This window comes from Meleagris gallopavo, chromosome Z (genome assembly GCF_905368555.1).
Source record: "Meleagris gallopavo chromosome Z, MGAL_WU_HG_1.1, whole genome shotgun sequence".
Taxonomy (NCBI): Eukaryota; Metazoa; Chordata; class Aves; order Galliformes; family Phasianidae; genus Meleagris; species Meleagris gallopavo.
This window is the reverse complement of record NC_139435.1, coordinates 50,698,683-50,711,118: the sequence shown is the minus strand read 5'-3', so window position 1 is coordinate 50,711,118 and position 12,436 is coordinate 50,698,683. Positions and strand designations below refer to the sequence as shown.

Sequence of the window (12,436 nt, the reverse complement as noted above, 5' to 3'; positions counted from 1 at the left end):
CCCTAAATTTTATGGAATTATTTCTCTGTTTTCATTCATAGGTATTTTCACTGGACAATTGCACAGAATTTCAACATACTGCAAGCTGTTTGTTTCTTTCCACTACCTAATAACTTTGTGTAAGCGGGCAGATACGGTCACCCCTGTATTATCTGTACTATTAAACAATTTATCTGATATACAGATAGAAGATTGCCTAAGCTACTCCTCTGATTTTGATTTCTAAGTGTATATTGCCAATGTGATATCTCTTAAGTAAACAGCTTATTAAAAAAAAGTAGTAACAGTGAATCATATCCTTAATATGTATGACTGAAAAATTTTGCACGCAATGTGCTCTATTACTGGCATATGTTATTATGTATGTGTGTCTTTCTAGAATAACTTAAAAAATTAACAGGTGAATAAAACACATTCTTCTTCTGATTGTATAACTGGGGAGAAACTGGTCGTTTGGCTCCTTTATCTTTCCAACTATGTTATTTAAGTCTTTGAAAATACAAAAATATCAGTATTTCAAGTTTTAGTATAACAAAATTGAGAGTGCCGAAAGCAATGAGTTCTGTGTGTAAAAACACAGCATATTGGTTTAGAATTTATTTTTATCAAAGAATGCAAAGGAAAAGAGGCAAAGGATAATACCATAGTATAGAAATGCTGCTTTTTAGAAGTAGAATATCCATCTGCAGGGATATTGTACATTATAGCGCATAACAAAGCAATAGGCATCTTGGCTTTGTGACAAAAAGTACAATTCTTATATGTATATATATATATATTTATATATATATTTACATGTAATATAGTTGAAAATACAAAAAAACAAAACAAAAACAAGCTAACAAAAGAAAACACAAACCCAATCCAAAATCTAAATGAGGAAGTGCTATCTTTTATGTTGTATTTTAGTATTCCTCTTTTTTTCATGTAAGTCCTATGCCCAGCCTGCCACAAGCAATTATTCAGCTTATGCACCGAGCAGTTTACAACAAAGCTACGGCTTATAGCACTTGAACTAGTGAAAAAAAGGCATGGCAGAAAAAAAGAAAATGGAGTCCACACTTAAACTGCATACTCAACACCAGGAAACATATAAAAGCAGTCTCATTTTCCAAAGAAATAGAATGGTCACTGAAATCAACTGAATGTAATCCTGCTTGGTGCTCAGGAACTTTCAAAAAGTAGGTTGTTTTATACCCATATAAATATGGGTATAGAAGCCTAATTTTAGGTGCTTTTTAATATCTTGACCAAGGATAAAAGGCAGCACTGTCAGAATATCTGGCTTTGATAGCCCTCAAAAAAAGGTAGGAGGTCTGGCTAGGTAAAATGAGTGAAACACTCATTATGTTTAATCTTTTTGCTTTCTTAACATAATGAAGAACTAGTAGCTATTATATTGAAAGTGCTTTTTTCTCCATAACACTTGATTTTCTATTGTTGTTCTGTTATTGTAATGAAAAAGTGAATGAAGTATCTATTTATTCTGTGCTTCCACAGTAATTTAAAAGAGGACGCAGAGAGAGCAGTAAGTTTGTATTTTATGTGAGAATCTAGAAGTCAAAGATGTTTTACAAGGCCTATAGCTTCTGAAAAGAAAGAGGTAGTATAGAGGACACTCAGTATCTTTCAGGTCAATGTCCTGCTGGTCAGCAGGTCACAGAACAGCAATTAAGTTGCCTTCAATTGCATTTTTGTGAAAAGATCTAGGTAAGATACCAAATGAAACTAAAGAACTTGGGAAGTAATTGGGGCATTTAATAAAATAATAAAATGTGTATTTATAGAAAACAATAAAAAACTATTTGTTTTCTTAGCTTTCACCTTTCAACGTTTTCTGAATACAATCTCTGTAAAATAAGATAATCATCTCTTTTGTTACACCTTATTGTTTGACAGAATGTTTTAAGCTTGTGTCCCTAATGACTAAGTAATACCTGCTGGTAAGGGCATGTGAAGATCTGAATGTAGCCAATAAGCTACTCATGATTCGTTTCTTCTCTGCAGATCAATATGAGAATCTTATGGATCAATTCAGTTCCTTTAGTGGAGCAAAAACCAGCATGCTTCACAACAAAAGGTAGATATAACAAGCAGCTGTGATACTTACATATAATTCCTCACAAAGGAATGAACAAAGAAATGTCTTTTAAAAAAATGTCAGTCTTCATTATTTTAAAGCATAACATTCATACTCACATCACTTTTTCTTTGCGATTCTCTATAGGAGAGTATGACCCAATCCACTAGAATATTTATGTGTTTGGTAAAAAGCACAGAGGTTTCACTTCCCAACCAAAAGGTCTTCAGAAGAACAGTCTGTGGCATTACTTGCTGGTGCTGTGAATTGGTCCCTTCAACCAAACTGTAAAAAAAAAAAAAAAAAAAAAAAAAAGCATGTGGAAAAACCGAAATCTTTATGCCATTTTGATTACTGTAGCTACTAGACAGAAACTTTATCTTCTGTCACAATATATAAAGATTTAGTAATTTTTAAGTATGGAAAGATCAGAAAATTTCTGATGAATAATAAGTAAAATAATGATGACTATTAAAGTCAAACTGAAAGAATTCTAATACTGTGCTTATATATAAAGGTTGCCTTTATTACTTAAAGGCAGAGCAAAATCAAGATTTCTTCATATTTCATAAACTAAAGAAAGATAATTATCTCCCTAGTGAAAGATAACATTTAATTGATTTTTTTTAATATCAGTATGTTCAAAATACTGCTGTCTAACTTTAAGAATGGATATAAAAGCAATGCAAAGCTAAAAATGTAGCTTTATGAGCAACATTAAATGCTTACTGAAACTTGCAATACAGTGAAATAATAACATTGTGAAAAGCTAGAGGTCTTAAAGCACAATTAGGAAAAAACAATACCAATTACAATAAACAAACACAACTGACAAATATAAAATAAATCTTAAGTGACAGCACGTTGGTGGAACAGAATATTATTACAAACATACAAAAATCAGGAAACAACCTGCTGTAGATATGGAAATGCATTTAAATTGTGGAAAAATAACATTATCCTATAAAACCTACCTTTTTGTCAGAAATTCTACTTCAGCTTTTACTAAATCAAAGAAAAACTTCAATAACGTTTTGTGAACTGTCCTCTGTTCATCTGCTTTCCCTGAAACTGGGACTGCATGACAAATGTTTTTGCAATATAGGCAAGACCTGCAAAACAAACACCAACAAAATACATTTGTATGACAGAAATGATAGTCTGACTTATTGGGAACAAAAGCAGACTTGACTTTTGACAATACCTTGTTCCTTAGCAACATTCGTAATTAAAGCCAGACATTTTGCTTTTAAAGCTACACCTTCTCCAAAAACTTAATGTGCTTGTTACTGGGGTCTTGTTTTATACAGATGAAGATTCTGTATAATAGTGTAAACTGAATTGTTTTCTGTATATCTGTACTTTTCTGTCCCTTATTTGAGTTACTGTGCAATTTACTAGATTTCACAGAACTTCTTACAAATCCTACAACCACATGGTAGTCTTGCAGTATTTCACTGACACTGTAATATCCTATAAGCAATTCACTAAGTTTTGAAAAGAATACAGGTTTTGATGAAATCTGAAGCTTGTCTGACATGATAAAGAGAATTCTGAAGTGTGCAAAATTTTTCTGACTAAAATTTTGAATACTGGAGGGAAATTGGACTAAATGTCCTTTAAAGTTCCCTTCCATGATTCTATGGTCCAGTGAAACATATACAAAAAAAAAACAAAACAAAACAGGTATACTCCTGAATGTTCACATTCTACCAGAAAGTACTAAAAGATAAAATATGAAATACTTTATCTAATAGATTAATTCTCTTCTGTTCCAATAGCATGTGACAGCAAAATTATTAGATGTCCAATTATTAGCAGAGTAGAGAGATTCTAGCAGAGAATGCCCTCATAGACATATCACGATCATAATCGCATACATTAATACAGCTCTAATCACAGTTGTATCAAATTATTTAAATGTTAAGATTTTATGACAGTAGTAAGAACTACATTTCCTCACTCAACTAAGTGAACAAAATATTTTCTTTTGTTACAAGTTACAAAAATGAGTTCCTTAGCTGAAATATAGACAAACTCCCTAAACAGCTGTTGTATACTGAGTCTTGCTTGCTCATGTATAGGATTTAATCAGTCTTGTTGAACACTGTAAAAATTATAATTAAAATCAAAGTAGATCATGAAGATTAATATAATAAATATGATAAAGACTGAATTTTACTATGTAACTACAGATATACTGTGTATACACGTTATACATACATACAAGAAACAGCAATAATACACAGATTATTATAATTTTGAAAAGTTTAAAACAAGCCTGTCTGTGACCTAACACAAATCATGTTTGGAAAAACATAACTATTGCATCTAATACCTCACTAAACTTTTTTTTTTTTTTTTTTTTTTTTACCTTACAAGCATCTCTATCAAGTTCCATGTGCCTTTCTTACATATAGGACACTGAAGAAGATCTAAATAATATCCTAACATAGATGCAGATTTCCAAGGAGGATCATGTTGGAGAACAAGGTACAAAACATGATGAAGTTTAGCACAAAATACTGCATCGGTATTTTCCTGTAATAAAATAAGGAAATAATATTGGCTAGAAAACAATTCGATTTCAGGTGACTAATTTAAATCAGTGAAGTAACAGATAATGCATAATCAGAAGAAGCAAAATCAAGTTTATAATAAGTAAGTAAAACAAGGAAAACCTAATAATACTAGTATTATTTCAGCTGAATGTATTTGTGCTTAGAACAAAGCTTCTTTCCCATGAAGTATTCTATTGGTAGCCTACTAGTTACGAAAATATATTGCAAAAGTGCTATTTCTAAAAGCAATGAAAAAACTATGGGCTGGTTCTTCCACAATATTTAGAGGCTTCATTCATACTATTTGCAAATTAATAATAAAAACCATCATGTTTCAAATCCCCCCCTTCTAGATTGCATTAATGCTAAGACATTGATGAACCTGAAGCGTTAATGTGAGGATTGCTCCGAAACTAACACCTCCTGTTTTATTATGTTGGCTCACAACATCAGAGGTGGATATCAGTGGTATGGCAGTAAAGGTAGAATCTTCCCTCCAATACCCCATTACATTTTGTTGCCATGCAACAGATGGGAGCAGAGGGGTAGTCTGACAAAATGGTGTCAGACATGGAAAAGCAGACGAGGAAAAATAGCACCCGCTGACATTCACTGATCTTTGATGAACATCGATGAAGACCAAACAGTGGATGTGATCTCACTGAGGCAGCGGTATGTTTCAGCAGTGGCAATAGTGGGTCACCTCCACTGCTGCAGGTTATTGTGAGTACACCATGAAGCTCTTATTCATCAGTGGTGAAAACGCACAGCTAGTGATGATGACAGTGTTGAAAAATAGTGTTTTGTAGCTGAGAATTTTCTCAACCAAATAGTTCTATCGTGCACTTTGTTGTAGTTTCGACAGAAATAAATGAGTGACTTATGTAAATCAAGTGACTTATGTAAATCACTATAAAAGCTGTAAGCATACTGTATAAGCAAGGATAATAATATTTCCATCTTTAACATTTATAAAATTATAGTCTTTTTTAATACTTAAGCAACATGCTCTCACCAACAGGACACGTTCTAGAAGAGAATGAAAAAGTTGAACGGGAGGTAGAAAGTACTTCTGACCAACAGAAAGTTCTATAACCACTTCAGATAATAAATGCTCTTCTATTAATTCTTCAAATATATACAATCTGCCTCCGGATAGGTTATTATTTTTAACCTGTGAAGGAAATATATCTGTAAATAAAATAAGAGTAATAAACATACTTATGAACTCAATTAAAAAAAAAACAACATGAAATATTTTAAGTAAATGATGGCAATATACAGGAGAACATTGAAAAATATAACAAATATTACTTATTGACTGATCCAATGAGCGACTGCGACCTAGAGAAACCTAATTTCCCACTGAGCTCGTTTTTCATTGACAAGAAAATGCTTTCAGAATGTGCTTCCCTTCATGAGACTACCTGAATACATTTAGTCTTTTAGAACACAAACTACAATTCACATACCATGTAGCTTGTGTGTAACTTACTCTGAGAATTTGTCCGTAAGAATAACTGCTAATTTTTCCAAACATGTACAGTACATCCTATAGAGAATGGCTGGGACACTAAGATAATTACTATCATCAAACAGCTGAAGAAAATGAGCAAAAATATAGAACTATGAAATACATCATTTATGAGTAAACTTCATAAAACTACAAACCATATATCTATTTTATCTCCCTATTTTTCCTGTAATCATTGGGCATGTCAAAGAAGCAGCTAATGCTTCAGATAGCACAGGTATTGATCCCAGTGTATTTAAAAGCTCTGAAGATCTTCTTAATGGCACAAAGTGTTTAATAGTAGATAAGATGCGTGAAGATGACTTAGTATTTTGTACAGGTACAAGCCAAGGTGACGATCTGGTGATTGAACCAGCAGGTCATCCTATCTTCTGCCTGAAACTCAGATTTCTTGAAAGTTCTAACACTAGAAAATAAAGACGTAATTCACACATTATTTGTAAAGTACACTTAAAAAAATACTCAAAAAAAACAATCCTCTTTTGGGAGACTTTGAGGAATTATGCACTACCTTTAAAATAGGAAGAAAGTGCAGAATTAATTTTCATCTTATTTAAGAGGTAAGGAAGAACATAAAATTGGTGAGATGGAGTTTTTACAGTAATAGGTGACACTTTTTGCAGGGCCTCAACATTTTGTAAGCTGTGTACAAAGCTGCTTTGGTTGGCAGTCTGGTTGATGAGGAACTAGCAGTTTCTTGTATAGAACTACTAGTACAAGCACTAATATTATGAGCAGAAACACAACAGAAAATGAAGGTGTGTAAAAATAAGCTCTGTTTATAAAGCAAAATGCAGAAGAGAACCTGTCAAAATATATTAAAAAAAACAGAAGATGAATGATAGCAGAATTAGCAAAAGCAAAATATGACTGAATATAATACATAGCTCTAATCAGTTAATTTAGTTTGCAGATACTTTTTTTTTTTTTTTTTAACTTTTCCAATACAATTGGAAATACTCACTGGAACCATATTAGAGCAGTGTTTAACAGATTTCAATATACTACCAATAAAAGCGCACACTTGTTGCAAAGGGTAGCAGTAGATATTCCACAAAGCAATAAAAAAGAGTAACCTATACATATTATATAAATAATTAGAATTAGATTTTAAAAATCCAAATTAAAAATTATATTGGGTGCAGAATAACAATTTATTTTCAGACGCATTATGAAATCTCAAGTTTTATTGCCTCATAAACTCACTAAACTAAATATTAACATTATAGTGTAGGACAATAACAAAGGAATGTTGATGCTTATGATTAAAAATATTTTTCTCCTCCCCTTTAACAGAAAGAAATTAGATAGAATGGGAATTCTGTGAAGGCTGGGACTTCATTTCTATATCTATATCTATAACTAAGTACTTTGTATGGGTGAAAATGAGTCTTCAGCTACAGAAAAATGCACCAATCTAATAGATATGCTTTAAGTATTTCCCATTTTTAACCTTCAGTAATAAAAGTACTGAGAGAGAATGTTTCAACAAATTTATTTAAAGAATTCATTTTTAGTCTTTGTTATAGAAAAGGGAATATTTTGGAAGTATTTGTTTACTTCAGATAAAACAAAAGCTTGACAAAACCTGGTGCTGACCTGTACTTGGCTTCTGATACATACTTGGCTTAATGGGAAGAAAAATGAGAAAAGAAATAAATTGCACAATTCTACCTCTTCCATCCTCTGCCTCTCTCTCTTCATGAGAGGTAAGCAGTAGTGGAGTACTGAACAATAGACTGGAACAATAAACAAATTAATCAGTACCCATGACATTTTTAACTTCAGTAATTTTAATACACTTTAAAAAGTATTTCTTCAATAGCAAATTTTACACTAGAAGTGTGTTTACCTTATTTCAGTACAAAATTTCATAAACGCAACATGTGGTCTTTGCAAGCATCCTTACCTTTGGATTGCACCTATCCAGAAAATCTTTACGAGCAAAATTCTGTTTAGCAGCCTACAAAACAAGAAAAATTCAACCTGTACAATAGATGTTGGTAAACAATCTATAAATAGTGCATAAAAAGAAGACAAAAAACCAATTTTTTTTAAAATACAATATTTTAAACATTCAACAAAACAACCTATTTGTTTTTTTAATATTAGATGGCAAAAATCAAGAAATAGGGACTGATATATGGTCAGTTTTTCTCCTCGGTTTTCCTGTTATTGTCTGCTTCTTTTTTATGCAGTTGTTATGTAACTTTTATTAGTTTTATTACTTTGGTCCACTTAACCATTGGAAAGTAAAAGTACTTTCAGTTTTTCAATGACAAAATGTGAACCTTGGATACCCCTTACAAATAGCCCAGAATAGTAGGTGCAAGGATGCATTACTATTCCTGTTACATCTAGTTACGGCTCACTGTTACAACGTTATTAACACCTATTTCCAGAGAAAGTCCTTTAGGAGACACTGTCGTTTAGGAGTGTAATTACTCTCCTTGGATATAACTACATAATTGCTGAAGAGAAAATAATCTATTAAGAGGTACATCTGTTATAAACTTGTACCGGTTTTGGCTGATTCCTTTTCTTTATAGCATTTTATAGCATACTATCATGTGGTGAATTTGTGACCAAAATAGGGCTGAGAGTGTACCTGGGCGTTAGCCCTTGATGAACAGTGCTAGTACAGTGTCAAAGCTTCTTGGCTTCTTTCACTGCTCTGCCAGCAAGAAGACTAGGGAAGTATCAAGATTTTGAAGTCTTCCACATCTTTCACACATCCACACCTCCCAATTACCACCATTAAGTTTTATTTTGGTTAATTGTAGATGTAGTAAATAAATAATTATTAAAAGGCATTATTACTACAAAAGATGGTCAAATACCTAGTTAATTAGCTCAGCATCTATACTGAAGGATAAATTTCATTATATATATTTCAAAATTTATGGTAAGAAAGCATAAACTAAATGTCACTTACCTCAACAAAATATATATGCTTTATCACAGCATTTTTCATTTCAATAAGCTGCATATTAGACTTGTTTCTGTCAGTTTCTTGTGCTGGCAGAAAACTCTTAATTTCGGTAACTTCAGTATTTTGTATATCCTTCTATGCAAAGCAAAACAAAACATGATTTTTTAATTTCAAAACTAATGCTTTTAATTAGCTTTTATGTGCTGAAATATTTTCTTACATTCTATTGTAAAATCATTGTTTACATGTGTGCTTATTCAAATTTGAGGGTTAATACTATGTGACACACAAACAGCTGTGGAAACACATCACTGCTGTCATAGGCAGTTACAGCATGAGAACTACCAATGGAAGTAATTTGCCTAATTGACTTTAACTCTGGCCCCATCTGTGCTACTGAAACAAGAGCTATTTCCATAATAATTCCCTTTCAGGACATCTTTTCTATTAGTTGTTAACTTTAAGGATGTACAAAGCTAGTAATTCAAATTTTAGAAGTTGTAGGGCTTTTTTATGTTAACAGACTAAGAATAAAACAGCTTCTTCATTTTAGGCTGCTTTGAGTTTACATAGTCAGATTTTGGTAGCAAGGACGTCTGCAGATGTGGCCACTCTGAGAGCAGACTGACAAGGAGCTGCCCATTGTCAGATCACAGCAACTCCAGCTGCTCCAATAGGGACCTGCTGCTACCAGAGCTGAGTCTTCAGTGATAATGTATTTAAGAAAGTGGAAAACTAATATGAAATGTCAGCTAAGAGAAACGGGGTGAGAAATGAGAGAGAAGAAGCCCTACAAGGATCAAGGTCAGTGCAGAAAGAGGGCAGGAGGTGCTCCAGGAGTGAAGCAGAAGCTCCCTACAGCCCCAAAAAAGCCCATGGTGAAGATCAGGCTGTCCACCGGGAGCCTGTGGGCATTGTGTGGTGCAGATAGAATCACAGAATTCAAATCTCCAAGTGCAGCCCATGGAAGAGCCCATGAAACCTCCTGTCAGGAAGTGCAGCCTATGGGGGACCCATACTGGAGCAGCTTGTGAAGGACTGCATCTCATGGGAGGGTTCTCAGGGGCTTGAAGAGAAAAGAACAAGAGAAACAAAACATTACAGCCTAGACACAATCCATGCTCCCTTCCCACTCACACCTCTAGAGAAGAGGCAGAAGATTCAAGAATGAAGCTCAATGTGAGAAGAAGGGATGAGTGGGATGAAGGTGTTGGCTCTCATTATTTTACTCTATTGTGTAGATTGCTCCAAAAGTAATGCTTCCTCTTAACTTCCATGGAAACTACATGCAAAGAGCACAAGAAAACTATTTGATAAAATTCTCAACTACAAAACAGTATTTTTCAACAGACACTACCATTAGCTATGCATTTTCACCAGTGATGAAAAGAGCCTGCCTGCTGTGCTCGTAACAATCTGCACCAGTGGAGGTGACCACTGCTGAAACACACCACTGTGTTCACATTCAAAGTTTGAAGTCTGCCAATGTTCCGCAAGCGTCACTGTAAGTGGGTGCCATTTTTTACATATAAAAGAATTCAATGTCACCCATTTGCTTCTTTTACATTTCCATATTAGATGCTATTCTGTCAGACTGCCCCTCTGTTCCCATCTGTAACACAGGAACAAAGAAAGTAGGAAGGTTCTACCTTTACTGCCATACCACCAAATCTATCTCTGATGTTGTGGGTCAACTTAGTAAAATAGAAAGCACTACTTTCAGAGCAGCCCTAGTAATTGGCAAGAAATTAAATTAGTCTTCTTTAAGTCAAGTGTGTTTGTGACAGTAACTGATGTGTGAAGTACTGGAAAACTGCTTTAAACAGTTTTGAAGAGCCAAGGATAAGGGGGCAAATCTGACTCTGACAAATTACTTCCTGTGATACTTTATGCATGTTATTTTCAACACATTTTTAAAAATACTTGTATTTAGATAATTTATAGTATCATCTTGGCAAAACGTTATAAATTCCATAGTGCAGCCAGCAAAGCATTTTAAAGTCTGTATTTAAACACAAGGATAGCGTGTGCTCTAAAATCACGCATATGTTTTAATATCTTGAACCAATAGGAGCAACACCTTGAAGGACTGAAGATACTCCTACAGGGTATTTTAACACAAGAGTTAAAAGGTTGACATTTTAGGCAGATACTGAAATATAAAGACAAAACCAAACATTGTTTAAAAAAAAAACAAAAAACAAAAGACAGAAATCATCTGAATTCCTATGACTGCATACAGTTCCACTTGAAAAAAAAAAAAGAATATCATGCTGCTTCACTCAATTTAACATCTGAATTAAGTACTAAACCATAGGACATACATGTGGGTGTTTATGAGGAGAGTATTTATTTCTCATAGAATTTGCAGTAAAAGAGCAGGACTACAGATTTACAAAGGTGGAACATTTTAAGTTAAGTCCTAATAAAATACGTGTCAAGAATTTCTAGAAATGAAAAAAAAGAGCATGTTCATAACTCTTTTTGTTAAAACCTAAGACATCTGAACAAGTGTTGTGTCTATGTTTGCCTCTTGTCCTTTTAAGAGACAAAGTACCATGGCAGTTTTCTGAATTCTTAAGAGGCATTTAAATAGAAACTGGTGTTCTCTAAATCAAGTTTATTGAGATCCAGGAAAAGATTTCTTTATCTGTAAATTAATGGATATGTTAAGATGGAACACTATTATCGCACTTCAGATGAATTCAGGGTTCACAGCAAGAAATTATTCTCACTGTGATCATTAAAAGGTGAGACAAGCATAAATACTGGACATACACTTCCTACATCAAATGTCTATCTTAGCAGAGAGCTATCATAGCCAAGAGCTGTCGTACAGAGTAAGTTCTCCAAACAACCTTCAGTAAGAGAGTATGACACTAGACTGAGCTCCCATGCTGATGTGTGTTTTAATCAGCATGTAAACACCAAGATTCTTTTACTCCTTTTTTGCCCTTTCGTAACAGCTTTATTCATCGTTAAAAAGGGAAGAGCAAAATACATGCTTTGATCCGAAGAATGCAAAGCAATTACGGAAGTAGATGCTGCCTAATAACAAACACAGGTTTAGCATCTACCTATTTGCAAGGGCAACATTTTTCTCTTTAGCAGTTCCTTAAAATCACCCCCCACTCTGAGGAACTACAAATCTAAAGGATTTTTTTTTTTTTTTTTTCAGTCCTTTGAGTATTTCTAAGACAAAACATTAAGAAATTCTGCATAGTGCATGTGACTCTCTCCTGGCTGGTAAACTATCTCCTGAGAGACGCAAACACATGACACCTTTCATAGCATTATAAATGTGACCTAAATGAAGGGCCTGAAAAAAC

General features: G+C 33.5%; 1 protein-coding gene across 4 annotated transcripts in view; it reads right to left on the bottom strand.

The window, feature by feature from the left end:
- Nucleotides 1-12,436, bottom strand: part of SLF1 (SMC5/6 complex localization factor 1) — a 42,629-nt gene that overhangs the window by 19,290 nt on the left and 10,903 nt on the right. For 3 of the 4 annotated variants that reach the window (XM_085214135.1, XM_085214132.1, XM_085214136.1), the window contains 6 exons: nt 9,111-9,242; nt 8,085-8,138; nt 5,657-5,815; nt 4,455-4,621; nt 3,055-3,192; nt 2,200-2,365 (listed from right to left, as the gene is read on the bottom strand). In XM_085214135.1, coding sequence (XP_085070261.1) covers nt 2,200-2,365; nt 3,055-3,192; nt 4,455-4,621; nt 5,657-5,815; nt 8,085-8,138; nt 9,111-9,242 — 816 coding nt within the window. The remainder of the gene's footprint in view (nt 1-2,199; nt 2,366-3,054; nt 3,193-4,454; nt 4,622-5,656; nt 5,816-8,084; nt 8,139-9,110; nt 9,243-12,436) is intronic. The other variant, XM_085214133.1, reaches the window with a different exon arrangement.